This window comes from Glycine soja, chromosome 18 (assembly GCF_004193775.1).
Source record: "Glycine soja cultivar W05 chromosome 18, ASM419377v2, whole genome shotgun sequence".
Classification (NCBI taxonomy): Eukaryota; Viridiplantae; Streptophyta; class Magnoliopsida; order Fabales; family Fabaceae; genus Glycine; species Glycine soja.
In genome coordinates, this window is record NC_041019.1 from 49,355,568 (window position 1) to 49,372,654 (window position 17,087).

At 29.5% G+C, this 17,087-nt stretch overlaps 1 protein-coding gene and 1 long non-coding RNA gene across 7 annotated transcripts; both read left to right on the plus strand.

The window, feature by feature from the left end:
• Positions 1 to 6,548: 6,548 nt before the first annotated feature.
• Positions 6,549 to 9,746, plus strand: LOC114394915 (cationic peroxidase 1-like). The gene is made up of 4 exons (XM_028356599.1): positions 6,549 to 6,829; positions 8,023 to 8,214; positions 8,389 to 8,554; positions 9,186 to 9,746. The coding sequence occupies exons 1-4, from the start codon at positions 6,623 to 6,625 to the stop codon at positions 9,569 to 9,571; spliced, it is 951 nt and encodes a 316-aa protein (XP_028212400.1). The 5' UTR covers positions 6,549 to 6,622; the 3' UTR covers positions 9,572 to 9,746.
• A 726-nt stretch (positions 9,747 to 10,472) lies between these two features.
• On the plus strand, positions 10,473 to 14,005 carry LOC114396101. 6 transcript variants are annotated; one of them, XR_003663219.1, is made up of 6 exons: positions 10,473 to 10,598; positions 10,735 to 10,805; positions 12,764 to 12,857; positions 12,929 to 13,030; positions 13,115 to 13,441; positions 13,890 to 14,005. It is a non-coding gene; the product is annotated as an uncharacterized LOC114396101 (long non-coding RNA). The 6 variants fall into 6 exon arrangements; XR_003663222.1 differs by having other exon boundaries at positions 12,773 to 12,857; XR_003663221.1 differs by having other exon boundaries at positions 10,753 to 10,805.
• The last annotated feature ends 3,082 nt before the right edge of the window (positions 14,006 to 17,087 follow it).

Consider the following 17,087-nt stretch of genomic DNA (forward strand, 5'->3'; position numbering starts at 1 on the left):
ATCTAATTTTACGAACTGTCTTAGTTGGACATTTTTATTATGCAATTTTTTTTATTAAATTTTAGATAAAAAAATTAAAGACATCTTCAAAGTGATAACTATAGAAAAATAAATAAATAAATAAATAAATAGTCATTAAAGAATAAGAAATATTTTAATTTTAAATTAATAATATAAAATCAAATATTTATATAAAATAGACAATAGATGAAGATAAAAAAATTTAAAAATTATATTATTTTTTATCATAATTCGAACTAAACACAATTCAATCGATTACCCGAAAAAATTTTAAAATCCGAACTAAACCAATTTATTTAAATTGACTGTTTCAGATTTGGTTTTATCCTAAACTTAAACCAATCCAACTTATGAATATAAGTATACCGGGGGGAGGGGGAGCACATCCTGTTTTTGTATAGATGATAATCATTGATAATAATTAAAAAGGAAATTTATTAAAATATTTGTATATTTATTTTCCCTTCGTGTATAGACTGATAATCAAAAGAAAATGTTATTTACAACTGATACTGAATTTTAGCAACTTAAAAAACATTTCTTTTACTCCTCCCAAATGCTTAATTTCAATGAAAGAAAATTGTTAATTATATTCTGAGAAGTTGCCAAACTCATCATATGCTTTTTGAGTTTTGACAATGGAGTCAAATAAAGTAAGTTAATTAACGAATGATAAGCTCAACCCCTTTTTTCTATTGTAAAGCAGATTGGCAAGTAATTCCATGCATGGATAAAGGAGACTAAGCACGAATTAAACAAACAGCTTTACATCCCAAACCCCACCAGAGTGCGATTGGCGAAGCCAATTTGAAAAAGGATACCGTTTACTTCAAGTCATATTAAATAGGATGTGAAATACGTGAAAGAAAATAGAGAGAGATTAAAAAAAAGTAATAAAATAAGAAATGGGATATGTAATAAAAAAAACAAAATAAATAGAAAATGTAAACATATTAAAATCCTTTCACAGAATAGTACAATTTTTTTCCAAAGAATATTTTTTGTTTTCAGCTAGTTTGATCAAATTGCTGGTAACTCAAATTCTTTTTATGATGATTGCTTGATGTGATCACATTTTTTTAATTTTCAATGACGCATAGTGTCTAAAGTATCCGCTCCATTTTTCTACACAAATTATGAGCCTAAACTTTCTAGATTAGTCAAACTTTGCAGGTGGAAGAAAATTAGTTTTATTTTGTATGAACAAAGAATCTATTTTATATAACTTTTAAGAAAATGCCCAGTCGCATGGACCACTACTAAAATAGTTAGTGGAGAAAAAGAAAACACCACTTGCACAAGAAAAAACCTGTATTGACGTCCTTCTCATTCTTTTATTGCAACACATAAACGATAACACGTGATTTTCAAATTATGAGTATTTTCAACTTTGATAATAAAAGTTTATGATTTTAAGATCCGAATTTGATTTTGATTGAAGGTTACTTTAACTTTGAAAATTATACTTAAAAAATGTATCTCAATCAATAAAGTACCTTTTTTCTTCATTATATTAATGAACCTCATCTTAGCTCTAACCTTCCATATATCCAGATCCCTATCACCCCCTTCTATATATTTAAATTTATTGTATATTTGGTATCCATTTATTTTAAAAATAAATATTTTTATTTGTCAAATTTCTTTAGAAAATTGTCATTAAAATACTATTTTCTGGAGCTGGATTCTTGTTAAATGTTTGACAGCTTGTCTTACTCATTGTGATGTTGTGGAGAACAGGTTAAAATATGAATATTGGGTGACACGAAGTATCTGATGACAGACATGTGTTTACTGAAGTACTAGGAACTAGCAAGGGATGTATAAATGGAAAACCATTAAGATTTAACTATGATTAGACAAAATTATTTATTTATTTAGTATCCTATTCTTCAGATAATTTGTTTTGTTCGAGTTGGTAGTACAATTATAAATAATAAATAATAAAACTCTCATGTCAAATAAAATATTTAATACAACTGTATGATTAAGACTAATTAAGATTATGGGTTAAGTTGAAATAATTTTGTTTGAATTGATCCAAGTGTTGACTGACAGTGTTGATTAGACAGACCTAGCTAATTTGCAACATATCATGTCCCCGGCCGATTAGAGCTACTCATGGCTAGCCCTAGTAAGATTACACTTTATTTCCATCATTTGCAAGAAGATCGAATCTTTGACATGTGTTACAGTGTAATATACGCTACCAAACGGAAGAAAATACGCACTGGCCAGAGACATGATCTTTGTACCTGCTATATATAACTATGATTTTTTAATTTTATTCATGATTGATGCTATAATGAATTGAATTAGTATATGTATTCTACATAATCAACCTCGTGGAATTATGTGGGGATGTTTATATGTGGAATTCTGCAATGCAGTGCAAAAATGATTTTAAAAAAAAAAAAAAACGGTGGGATTCACGCGTACAAAAATACTCTAAAAAATGAGTAGAAACAAGCGGAATTTTGCACTGTTTACGTGCATGACCGTCTTGTTCTTAGGAAAAGTACATTAAATACTACTTAATTGTCTACTTATTCTTTCTCTCGTGAAGTTCACATCAGTAATTTTATTTATAACTAACAACTTTAATAATTTAAAAATTTATTTTCTTTCTCTTCAATAAAATCACATTCATTTTTTTATTTTATTTTTTACTTGTTTCTCATCTATTCTCTTTCATTCTCTCTCTTTTTTTCTTAACAACCCAACACTACCTAAAAAAAATTAAAATCAAGTTTTCCAATGAAATTATTAAAATTTAAATATCTTTTTAATATTTGTAATTTAATATTTTTTTTATTTTTAATCCTTACAAATTATATATATTTTATTTTTCGTCTTTATAATATTTTACATAACATTTTTTTATTATTTAAAGTGTTATGTAAAGTACTTAATTTTTAAAGATTAAAAATAAAAAATAATTTTATAAAAACGAAAAATAAAAATATCCTAAACTATAAAAAATAAAAATATATTTAAACCAAGGGACATGCTAGGTGCACCCAGCAACATTGCTGGTGCACCCAGCAATTAGGTGAATGGGCAAAATTGCCCTTGTATTAAAAAAATAATTCATTCTTTCGGAAGAAGGTTCTTCCGGTAGAACAATTTATTCTATCAGAAGAACCTTTTTCTAGAGAAGTTACCGGAAGAAGTTCTTCCGGTAACTTCTCCGGAAGAAGGTTCTTCCGGATGAACAATTTGTTCTACCGGAAGAACCTTCTTTCGGAGAAGCTACCGGAAGAAGGTTCTTTCGGTAGAACAAATTGTTTATCCGGAAGAACCTTCTTCCGGTAGCTTCTCCGGAAGAAGGTTCTTCCGGTAGAACAAATTGTTCATCCGGAAGAACCTTCTTCCGGAAGAATAAATTGTTCTACCGGAAGAAACTTCTTCCGGAAAGCTTCCGGAAAAAGGTTCTTCCGGTAGAACACAAATTGTTCTTCCGGAAGAAGGTTCTTCCGGAAACTTTCCGGAAGAACCTTCTTCCGGAAGATTTTCGGAAGAACCTTCTTCCGGAAGATTTTCGGAAGAACCTTCTTCCGGAAGGTCCCTTAAACCAATTATTAAATTAATTTTGAACCGACTAATGCATGGTATCTTAATCATTGTGTAACATTTTTGCTGAACATTGCTATCAGTACCAATCAGCGAGTCGAAAGTTATCAAGCCAACTTTGAAAAATGCATATATTAAAAGCCAGTTGTCATATCATTTGTAAGTGATTGGGACTTAAATTGACTTCGAGTATTTCTTTCTACCGAAATTTTAGCTTATTGTTCTGTCACATAAGAGAATAGCCGGTAATAAATTGACAAAATAAAATAATTTTAATTATATTATTATTTAATTATAAATTATTACGTATAATAAACTTTTTTAACTTATATAATAATTATTTTATAAATTATATTAACAATAATATCTAATTAATTAATAATTTAAATTCTTTTTATCCGTTCATCATATAATATAAATTTATTAATTTTTATAATAATTATTTTAAAAATTATACAATAATTTTAATTAATTATAGTGTAAAAAAATTTACACTCGTATTTAATATATATATTACACTAACGTACACAACCTTTTTAATTTAAATGAGAATAGATCAAAATGTGTTTGTAAATAGCATATTAGATGAAAATTCTTGGTTATGGTAAAAAAAAGAAGAAGAGAAAATACAGTAAAATTGGTGACAAATGAAAAGAAAGAAAAAGATCCCAGAAACACAACTAGTTTCATGTATACCAAACACTCACTGCATCAGCATGCAATAACAAGTCTAAACCCCGCATGGAGTCTACTCAAAAATCAAAATCACCAACATCGTTCTATAAAGAGTTTAAGCATCATTTATTGTTGGCATAAAAAATTATAATATTAATGAATCAGAAATCGTTCTAATTATTTTTAATATAATTATTATGAAAGTTAATAAATTTAATATGTATGAACATATATAATTAGATGATAGAATAAAAAATCCACAATGTCAATGCATTCAACTAAATTCATATAAAAGACACTTTTCATTAAAAAAAATTCTTAATAAGAGAAAAAAAGTTGAATTGAAAGTAAATAAAAGAAAAAGTTTTTCAATTTTTATTTGAGTTTTAATTTCTTTTTTATATCTATTTCTCTTCATGTTCTCTTTAGTCACATAAAAAAAATTCAAAAAAAAAAATTTAGTTTTACATTTTTTTGTCAGGTTTACATGTTTTTAAGTTTGTGGACTAAATTTGTCGATGTAAAAACTTTGATAATGTTTGACCATAAGTATGTGCACTAAAAATACATTTTTTTCTAATTTTTTTAATAAAAAATTGTCATTTTCTTTCTTGAGATAGAGAATATGTAATTGTGGGAAAGAGCTGGCTGCAACTGCACTAGTATGCATATATACGTTACTTTATTGACTTAGCTTCCAAGTAAAGGATTACCTGTGTCATAATTCAAAAGTAAAAAGATGCGTACAAATTAAAAAAATGGTAAAGACATGCTTTTTATTTTTAATTTAAAATAAAGTATTTCATAAACTCAACTCGTTTTAAATCAAGTGTTTGCTAATACATATAATTTCATTTTTTCTAACCTTAAATCATTTCTCATTTAGAGGACTTATTCGTATGCATGGTTATGAAAAGTACTATTTGCACGCTCATGGTGCGTACGCGTTATTCGTCAAAAAAGAAAGGCAAGTAGGTAACACGTTTGATTAACGCAGAAAAGCCAGAGAACATGTTGGCTTGATCATTGACCTGCCTTACTATCTTCTAACAAAGCATAAACACTTTCAGACGTTTGTTAATTATCTGTCACACGAATCTAGCTAGCTTAATTTCATCACTTTGGAATGTTTTTAGTTGACAATTTTTTACTCATAGAGAGATAATTAATTAATGATTTTCTAAAGAACGGCATAGGGAAAATTTTCTCCTACAATAATACCATAAATTACGTTCACTCGCTGTCTTCAAACGGTTTCGTCAATGGATAAATTATTGGTTCATCATCTTCATTTTTATTATATATGTATTAAGAGAAAAATGCTTATCGATGTATTAATGAAACACTTAAATGTGGACTCCTCTTGACTACTTCAACCCACTTGTGAGATTAAAACCGGCACCACATAAACGAAACTGCAGAGGGGCGAAATGAGTTTGGGTCAATACGTTCCACTTTATAACATTTCACACTAAAAATAATATATGTGATTAAGTTGATTGTAATTCACTACACAAGAAGAATGACTTCACGAACAAAATTTGTCCCCTCAGAAGTCAATAATCCGTATATAAAAGCATAATTGATATTAACCTTAGTCTATTCGTATAAATTTTACCTACATATATACTTTTATCTACAGTTGTATTTATTTATCTCTCAGTACATACAGTTTATTTTGGATGTAGGTAAATATCATTAGCTTCTACTTACAATTTCCCACTCTAGTTAAAGGTCGCATTAATAATAAAAAAATGCAGCTAAATTCAATATATAGAAACACTTAAGATATTATATTGAAATTTTGTATAAACTAGTAAATTTTTTATAACAAGATTAACTCGATTTGGATATTGAAACGAAAGAAAACGAATTCATTATAAGGATGCATTACTTCTAACATATATATGTCTTGGAGAAAACATGCTCCTCATGTGTTTTTCTTAATAAATTAAGAATTGTTAAATTTTTCATGTAAAGTGGGTCGGTCTCAAAAGCCAAGAAAGAAAAAAAATACACAATTTGCAAATTTTTCGCTCAAATTAAAGGGACATTCTCTGTAGGCTTTAGTAGAACAGTCTCCAAAGACTTTTAACAAGTCAAAATATTTTAGAAAATACAGCTAGCTTCAGCCAAAAGTTAATATTCAATGAAAATCAACGATTAACGCAGATAATACCTACCATTTAATCCATGATCATAGCTGCATATATTGACAAAGAGAAAGTAGACGGACAAATCTCATATAAATAGGTGACAATTTCTTGGTATTCACCACATTTAAACACTAATCATAAGCCTCTCAACCCTATCCTTCTTAGTTACATATTTCAATTTTAAAATTCCAATTACAATGATTCTTCCAAACATCAAAGTTCGTTTTTTCTTACTCTTTTGCCTTATTGGGATAGTGTCAGCACAGTTATCCTCTACCTTTTATGGCAAAACGTGTCCTAATGCACTTTCAACCATTAAATCAGAAGTAGTGTCTGCTGTGAACAACGAGCGTCGTATGGGAGCCTCGTTGCTCCGTCTTCATTTCCATGATTGCTTTGTTCAAGCAAGTCAACTTTCACTATGTCCCTTTTTTCATTATGATTTATTTTCTCTTTCGGTACCATAAGATTATGCTTGAAGGCTTAACCTAATATATATGTATATGGGTTGCATTTACTATTCATGCACGTGTTCATATACACAAAAAAATAATCATTAGTTATACGAAAAAAATATATATTTTATCAAAACTACTTAGTCATTTTTCTTTTACATATATAATGTCACCGATACGACTTCAATTCGCGTATCTTGAAGAAAAAAAATCACACTTGTTAACAATTTAAGAGATAATAATGTGATTAACTGTACTAAGCATCTCTTGAATTTGGTTCCTTCTTCAGTACAATTGTGCTTTAGTGTGATAAACTCTATTATTTGTATATACAAGCAAATAATCCAACACTTTATCACAGTAAATTTGACTAATTGTTACGTGTTGGATTTGGTTTGATAAAGTAAATTTTTAATGTTAGATTTAGTATGGCAAGGTATATAGTTATTTAATTATATATGAGTCACTAAATGGTTTATTACTCTAAATACTGTTTGGTTTTACTACAAAGGAGCCGAACTTGCATTTTTGTTACATAGTTCATTGTGGAACTTTAGTCCTTATAATATCGTAAGTATTGTTAGTTTTTTTTTATAATAAAAATTGACATTTTATTTTCTAGTCGTTGGTTTCTCTCGGTGACTAAAATCATTATCAATATAATGTCATTTTTTTTATTTATACTGTAGAACAACACAACAAAACAAACCTATTATATCTAAGTTTTGTTCACATGTCTTACTATTAATTCAATGAACTGATCAATCGATATTATATTAAGAATTAAGAAATTTGTGAAATTATAAAAAGGTTGAATTTTCAACAAAAAGAAAACCACTTGCATAATAATTTATTTTAGAAATTCCATATACAAATTTAATTTCACATCAAAATATAATGGCTAAAAGTGGACTTTTCTGGCAACAAGCATTTGCTTCCAAATTGTCATGCAACGAAGTGATGTCGATCAGGCCAAGTCCACATCAAAAGAAAAAACAAAACACATGATAATCGTTCATTCATAATATTCTTTGGTGAAATGAAAATGACAACTAATTAATTAATTAAAGTGAATTCGAAAATAATAATTCTCATTTTGTTCGTACCTAATTAATGCTTTTGTTTTTTGTTTTCCATGGCAGGGATGTGATGCATCAGTACTATTGGATGACACATCGAGTTTCAAGGGTGAGAAGACAGCAGGTCCCAACGCTGGTTCGATTAGAGGTTTTAATGTAATAGACACCATAAAGTCTAAAGTGGAGAGCTTATGCCCTGGTGTTGTTTCTTGTGCTGATATCCTTGCTGTAGCAGCAAGAGACTCGGTTGTAGCTGTAAGTATATGTATATATTTCAGCTAGGTTAAATGGTGAAATTATTTTAATTTAACTAGTGATTCTGAGTTTCAGTTTTATATATGCAATTAGGTTAAATATTACATGTTTGATCTATAACTTAAAAACATATATACGAGTTAGGCACTTATATTGAACAAATTTAATTTTCAGCTTGGTGGACCTACTTGGACTGTGCAATTGGGTAGAAGAGACTCAACCACTGCAAGTTTAAGTTCTGCTAACTCAGACTTGCCTGCTCCCACTTCAAGTTTAAGTGCCCTTATCAGTTCTTTCTCCAACAAAGGTTTTTCATCTAAAGAACTGGTTGCTCTTTCAGGTAGCTAGCTAGCTAGATGCATATTTAATTAATCCAGCATATGCATTAATTTTAATACATTTTTTTATGTACATTTTTTTAACATATTTTTTTATTAGTTTGAAATTTATGTACATTTTAAAACTAAGAATGGAGCTTGCCTATGAGTCTTACATCAATAATAAAAAAAAAATTTGAAACAAGTGTATAGCTAATATTAATTTCTCTTTCAAACATTGTATATTACATTTTGAAGAATATATACTAGTCAAATACTCTCTAATATTTTCTTTAATCTGTGGGTCACTCTATATGCATGGAACCATTCAAATGAGGAATACAACTAACATATTTAAGTAAGATTGACTCACATGAATTTCATGCGATTAAATAATGTGTTCGAGAGAAATTATGTGTTAGATAATATTTCTCGTTTCACCTCTTGATAAGAATGGACAATTTGATCCGAAAAATATGTCTATGATCAAATGTTATATTTAGTCTTCATGGGTGTTAGCAACACTTCTCAATCACCATGTCCAAAATTTATAATTTTTAATAAATTTTAGTTGATAATCAAGAGAGTATTACTTTTTTAGTTTTGCCAATTGCCTTGAACTTCTTTCTAATTTCTAATTAAAACCTATTTCAGGATCGCACACAATTGGGCAAGCTCAATGTTCAAGTTTCAGAACAAGGATTTACAACGACACCAACATAGATTCCTCTTTTGCAAAATCATTGCAAGGAAATTGCCCTAGCACAGGTGGTGGCAGCACATTGGCCCCTCTTGACACCACCAGCCCAAACACCTTCGACAATGCTTACTTCAAGAACTTGCAGAGCAAAAAGGGTCTCTTGCACTCAGATCAAGAGCTCTTCAACGGAGGATCCACAGACTCTCAAGTAAATTCCTACAGCAGTAATCCTGCAAGTTTCAAAACTGACTTTGCCAATGCAATGATTAAAATGGGGAACCTTAGTCCACTCACTGGGTCTAGTGGCCAAATTAGGACCAATTGTAGGAAGACCAACTAAGATTTTGGGCCTTCTTGTACTAATTAAGTATGAAACAAAGTCAAGGTTATGGGATAATTTAGATATATGTTGTATGCGTTGCAGTTTAGGAGCAAAGTAAATGCTTCCTTAATTGTAGTAATAATATAATATAAGAATATCAATGTCAAAATGTTTGGACTTGGTTAATTCTGGACCGGCAAGACTTGCTAACCTTCCAATTAAATTAATTTAACTATTGTTCGTCTGACTTGTTAAATGTTATCTTCTCTATAGTCTGAACTTTAGGATAAAATACCAAAAAAAAGATTTTGATGATAAAGGCGATAAATGACTGAGATGTATTTTGTGAATAGAATGTAACTTACCTTTTTTTTGCTTAAAGGTTGTTAGTTCTTTGGCAAGTGTACTAAATCGTTCGTAGTAATAATTTCTCGATAATCCGAGTATCGTATCATAGGGATTTTGTTACACTTATGTGAAGTACTTTTCAATTTGTAAATTGTAAATTTAGTTTATAAAATTTAAGATAATTTAAATCTAAGTGGCTACTTCTAAATTAAGGAAAACTCAAGCAATAAATAAAGAATAAAGTCTATAAAAGATTACTAAAATCTAATATCACTACAAAAAAAATGTTAAATAATGGAGGTTATTTTGCGGAGGTTTTAGAAACCTCCTTAATTTATTAAAAACTATAATTTTTTGTGCTTAATTTGCGGAGGTTTATAACCTCTGCTAATTAAATATTATTTTTCCACTCTTTTCTCTTTAAAATAAAATAAATCATGTTTTTTTCCCGGCAAAAAAGAAAATCCTCTCAAAAAAATCACAAAACCCCTCAAAAAAAATTCCCTCTCAAAAAAATCACAAAATCACTCCAAAAAAAAATTCCCTCTAAAAAAAATCACAAAACCCCTCCAAAAAAAATTCCCTCTCAAAAAAATTACAAAACCCCTCTCCTCAGATTACCCCTAAAATTTCTCTCGGTTTCTCGTTCCAGATTTTTCTTTTCTTCTCTCGCTTCCCAAAACCCCTCTCTTCAAAGGTACTTCCTCTCTTTGTTCCAAGGTCCATTGTTGTTTTCTTATTTTTGTTTTAATTAATCGAATCATCATCTTCGTTTTCTTTTTTCTTCTTTTTATGTATATATTCGGACAAAATCAATACACACTTGATACAAGCATGTGTTTTGCTTGCAGGGTATACAGCGAGACGAAGAAATTCGAAGGATTCAAAAAGAAAATAAGGCCAGGTATTGCGCAGTTTTCTTCGAAAGCATTATTTTTATTTTATTTTAATATATCTTATCTTCTGGCATGTGTGTGTCTGGGCATCATTGATCATCGTCGAAGATTTTACTCTGCCATTTTTTTATACCTTCAAATTTTTGTGTGTTCAGTTTTCGATTTTAGTGTTGTACGTTGCCGAGAATGATTTGGAACTAAGATTCTGACATTCGCCTAATCCATGGCGCTTTCAGTTTTCGATTTGGAACTAAGATTCTGGTTTCCCTTTCTTTATTTCTTTCTTTCCCTTTCTTTATTTCTTTCTTTCCCTTTCACCTACAAACCTTCCTTCTCTTCACCATCCCTGACCTACTACCAGCTATTCCCGTACCTGATTCTAATTTTCAATTCAGTTTTTTTTTCTTTTTTAATTATTATTATGATTTTGTCTGTTCTTTGAATCGTGTTGGTGTGTACTGTTTGCTGTTCTGCTCTACCCAAGCCTAAGCCTTTGGTTTTTGACCTATCTTTGGTCATTTTTAATTATTTCTGGACTTTTTTATTTTATTTTTTATTTCCAGATAAAATTACAAGTTCACTGAATTGGTTGTCTTGAAACTTGAGAGTTTAGACTGCTTATTTCTAGGATTAGATGAGGAGTCAGTAGTTGGCAATTAATCCAAATCAGTATTTCCATTCCTTAGGATGAACGTGCAATCGACCTTCCCTTTTACTGGGTGGTATTATATAGTGAAGCAACTGATAAATTTAAATGACAAAAAATATATGTTTTTATGATATTTTATATAAATATTAAATAATCTTGTTTAACACAAACATTTGAATTATTGATCGCAAACTGAGACAAAGTGAGAAGCGGTGAGAATGACAGCCAAGGCTGACTCCTGTTCAAAAAGATCTGCCCGATTTGCCACATAGACATGCATGTTTATTTAATAAATAAAGTAATTTGTAAAAAGAAATTATAAAAATTATTAAAGTCATCATTTTCCCTGAGAATGTATTTGTGATTATGTGGTCCTCCATCACGCACGTACGGTAGTTGGCATGGGATATCCCGAGAGATAAGACTACTTTGAAATATGTGTGTGACAGGAAAACACAATTAAAATGTGATTCAACAAAAATTTAGTTCTCTATATATCTATGTTTGCTTTCTTTATGAACTGAAGAATGAATTTCACAAGATCCAAATGACTATCACAATTGGCATTCAGAAATTGACTAACCATACTTATAATAAAGGTGATGTCAGGTTTGGTGATGATGAGATAGTTAAGTTTGCCTACCAGGCATAATACATGCTGATCAGCATAGTGTAAGATGCCTTTATATATATACATATTAAGTAAAACAGCGGAAGCTATAGTAATTTGGTATTAAATTTTGAATAAGAGAAATTATCAGTTACTACACCTGAGAACTGAAATTCATTATAGATTCCAGCAAACCACTCTGCTAGTGTGTTTAGGAAAAGTTGGTGATTGAGAATTGGCATGATCTTAATGACTTGACGGTTCCTCGTGACCAATATCCTTCATGATGTATTCTTTATGACACAAACTTTCAGTTCTGTTATTGCTGCAGGGATGCTCACTCTTATAAATCTGTTTATAGCATTTCCCTCCTTACAAAGTGGGATGAATTTTGTCAATTGTATTTCTACTAATAATTAACATTTGAGAGTGAGAGAGAAGCGTGAAGACTTGTTTTTAAAAAAGAATAATTATGAGTTTCTTTTTTTTTCTTATTCTTTTCTTCTTCATTCCTTTCTTTCCCTTGCTTATTTATGATTAACATATATGATTTTCTTTTCTTTTAATTAACTTAGTGATTGAGAGAAAATAATGTCATCAAATGACTCCATCCATCTCGTACTTCCAATTTTACTTTTTTTAAATTTTTTAATTATAGTATTGATGTAAAGTATTACTATGTCCAATATAATAACTAATTTTATCAGGACCTATAGTGTAAAGAATAAAGAAATTCGAAGCAAGCAAGTTATTCCACACACTGGTGGATCTAAAGCTAATCCTAGAAGAAGAAATGAGTTGGTAATGACACTAAATGTTAACTTTTACTAATTAAAGAAGTTCAATGTTTACTTACTCTTTATTTATCTTAGTTGTTAGAAACTGGGAAGCTACCAAGTCGTTGACAATTATATATTGAAACTCATAAAAGCAAAGATGGATCATTTATAAATGAAGCAGCAAAGACTATAGCGGTATGTTTTTCTTTAGTAACATTGTTTTCAAGGATTGTGTTTAATCTTAAAACTTTTGTAATTCCTTTTATTACATGTTTGCAGGAACAAATTGAAGTAGGATTGACTCAAAGCATAGTTGATGAATCTGAAGTTTCTCCTCTTGATGTTGTTGGTAGAGTGTTAGGGTTAGAGCACTCTGGGAGAGTGCGATGCATGGGATTAGGAGTTGTTCCTTCTAATACATTCAAAAACACAAGACTTCGAGCTTCTAGTCTGAGCTCTTCTTCATCTGGTGTTGCCTTTCCATCTTCAAACCAATGGCAAGAGAAATACAACAATTTAGAATCAGCTTTTAAGGCCTACATGATAATGAAGGAAGGAAGGATCCCTGAAGAATTAGCTAGTTATTTCACTCCTGATCAAACACATGTAAGTAATTAATATGCATACATCATTATGTATATGTGAGGTATCCTAAACCTTGTTAGTATAATACACAATGTACTCTTAAAACTGTTTTACATATGTCTATAGTTTATTAATTTATTCACGCATATTAGTTAGGAAATATATTTTGTAATTGGTACGTGTGTTTATTAAGCTAATTAATTTACAATTTTGTAGATAGATTTTATAGTTAATCAACAATATTAAGGTAGAATTTTATTCATTTTGGCTAGCTCTTAATACTCTTTATCTCAAGTTAGGTCTTTAAGTAAACATACATGACCAAGGTAATAACCATGCATAAGTTTAGAATATTAAAACAATTGTTTAGAATTGATTATTTTTATTGATGGTCATTATGATTTAGTATGTGTGATACACCCTTGTATATAGTATATGTGACTAAGTGTTTTTTCTTTTCTTATTTCAGTCAAATGATGTTTCAAGTGTTCCTAATACACCTTTGGATGCAAGAGGATCTTCTGGTGCTAGCAACCCTTAGTTTGCTTATAATGTATTTTGGATTTAAAGTTTAGTACAATACTAATATTATTTTGTTATGGATTTTATGTCATACTTTGATTTACAATAGAAATTTGAATTATAAATCTTTGAACTATATGCTATTATTTTGGTTATTGAAATATAATTTCTACGTCCTCATTATGAGTTTTTTTATTACATTTTTTTATCGATATCATAAGAAAATGAAAAATTATAATACATGTAGATTATGAAACTAAAATGAGTATACAAAATCATTATATACCAGAAAATAAGGAGAATTAGAAAATCAATTGTAAAACATCTATTGCTAGCATGATTTAAAAAAAAAACCCTCCATAGTATAGTTTTAAAACCTCTTTTAATAAACCTCTGCATTTAGCATAGGTTTAAAACCTCCTACAAAAAAACCTCCATATTTAGTGTAGGTATAAAATCCTCTTCCAATAAACCTCCACAGTTAGCGTAGGTTTAAAAACCTCCTTTAAAAAACCTCCACAGTTAGCGTAGGTTTAAAACCTCTAAAAAAAAACCTCTGCAAAATGTTCTCGATACCAGAGGTTTTTGAAAACCGTCGGTAATTGCTTATGGCGAATCTAACTGTGGAGGTTTTTGAAAACCTCTGTAATTTATTTTGCGGAGGGTAAAAACCTCCACTAAATGAAAAAATAACCTCCATTATTTAACAGATTTGTTGTAGTGTATGCCTAAGTACCTACTTTTAAGTAAAATAAGGAATAACTACTTCTAAAAAACCCAAATAATAAAATAAGGAATAACTACTTCTAAATAAAAGAAACTTCAAACAATAAAATAAGGAATAAAATCTATATAATAAATTTGCTAAAACCTAACAAGTCTAATTAGCCTAGATATACGGATTCAGGATTTGTCTGTTATCAATACTAGTGAACTAATTCTGCCCCACATCTATCAATCTACTTGCCCTTGCCTTAATTACCTATCTTCCAAATGCCCTTTGCAAAGACTCAATAACTAGTTAAGGTGCATTAAGATTAAATTCTAGATGTTTGCTAAAGCATAGACATTGGGTTATCATTCTATGACTAGCAATGCTAACCCTATGATTTCTTTCTTTTAGTGTTCTATTAAGCGTTACCCTCTCCCGAGTGGACTAACCCTTAAAACATATTCAAGCATTCATTCCTTACTCCTAATTAGGTTTTACCCTCTCCCGAGTGGACTAAAGCCTAACAGAAAATAAAGACTGAGATACAGGATAAATAAGAAAGAAAAGCAGATAAAAGAACCTGGAAAGAAACCCTCTAAATGATAACCCAATGATTTCTTTCTTTTATTGTTCTATTAAGCGTTACCCTCTCCCAAGTAGACTAAACCCTAACATAAAATAAGGACTGAGATACAGGATAAATAAGAAAGAAAGGTAAATAAAAGAACCTGGAGGAAAATCCTCTTTTTATTAATAACTCTTGAAATGCTCCACACATCATTAGCTTTTTAGGCCTGTCAGGCCCTAGCTAGGGGATTAGCCACTCATGGTCGTGAGGGTTTTACAATGAGAAGGGGGTGAAAAGAAAGATAATAAAAATATAAGAAAAGGGAAGGAAAAGGAGAGAACTGAGTGCCAGAGGTCTAAGAAATGAGCTTTGAGGTAGTGTGTTTGTTTTCCTAGGCTAACCCTCTTATTTATAGGTGCAAAATTGGATTTTGGGCCTTTGTAGTCTCGCTGAGCGCGAAGCCTCGCGCTCAGCACGTGTTGTGCGCTTAGTGCCTTGTCTTCTTACGCGTTGGGCGTGTCTCGCGCTTAGCACCTTGCTTGGCTGGACTTCTTCTAATTTTTTTCTTTTTTTTTTATTTCTGCTCCTTTTTGTTTGTTGTACCTTCCTTTTTCATATTTGCAATCAGAATTCGAAATTAATTAAATCTTTTCACATTAAAGCATAAATAATTGTTAAATAATTAATTTCAAATTAATTTCAGACCAATTTTTCACTATTAATTCATTATTATTTAGCAATTATCAAAGGTATGCTTGATTACAATATAGAGAATTACCGAATTAGTAACCATTCTCACGTTGACCACAAAGGACGTGAGGTATCTATTAAGGATGTGTGCCTGAATTAAGGAGGTTGGACAGTTGATGCCGACTACCTGTGTGTCCGGTACAATACAACTATTGATCTAATTAAATTAAGAAAGAGATTTGTCCGAAACAATATGCACGTTGCTTTTTCCACGCATACGGTATTATCCGAAACAATACTATCAAATGTATTTTATATAATATATTTTCTTTATTCCAAAATAAGCATAGTATTTAGGAAAAAAAAATTAAAATAAATATCACATTTGACTCTTTAATATAATATTAGTTTCTCATTTCTACTAATATCTTTTATAAATGTTACTTTAATTTTTTAATATAATATATTAATGTTAGATTTGTAAAATTCTTATTTTTTTCATTTATTTATGAGTTTTTTTTGTCTGCATAGACATTTGTTTCAGACAACAACTATGTAGGACCCACTTATTTGTTAGATTGTTTTTTATTACATTATTTAGTATATTGTTATTATTATGTGAAGCAACGCGTTCTCATCCAAAAATATGTGGAGCTAGTTATCTTTTATTCAATAATACTCGATATTTGTTTATCAGTTCAATAATACTCAATATAATGCTACTTTTAATTGACCTTTCTATATTCCAGTTGCTTTTTCCACGTACACGGCAATACAATTAATGTTATCAAATATACGTTGCCATCTCTCTCATTTATAATTCATGAGTTGCCATTTTCAATAAAGCAAAATTTTTATACATCTTAATTTGCACTATTTTTCACGTATTTTAAATTTTAAATTCAAATTTTACTTAATTAAAATATAATATATTTATTTTTATTTAAAAATTAGCATATGAATATATTAAAAAATTAAATGAATAATTAAATATAAAAAAATGAGATCTATTGTAGAGTCTATTAAAAAATAATTAAATTTATTAAAGTAAAAAAATGATATGACATTATAAAAAATATGAAATATTATAAAATATATAAGATAACAACTCATGTAAATTAATTTATTAAAAATTCTCTTAAGTCATCTCCTATATATATATATATATTCCATGA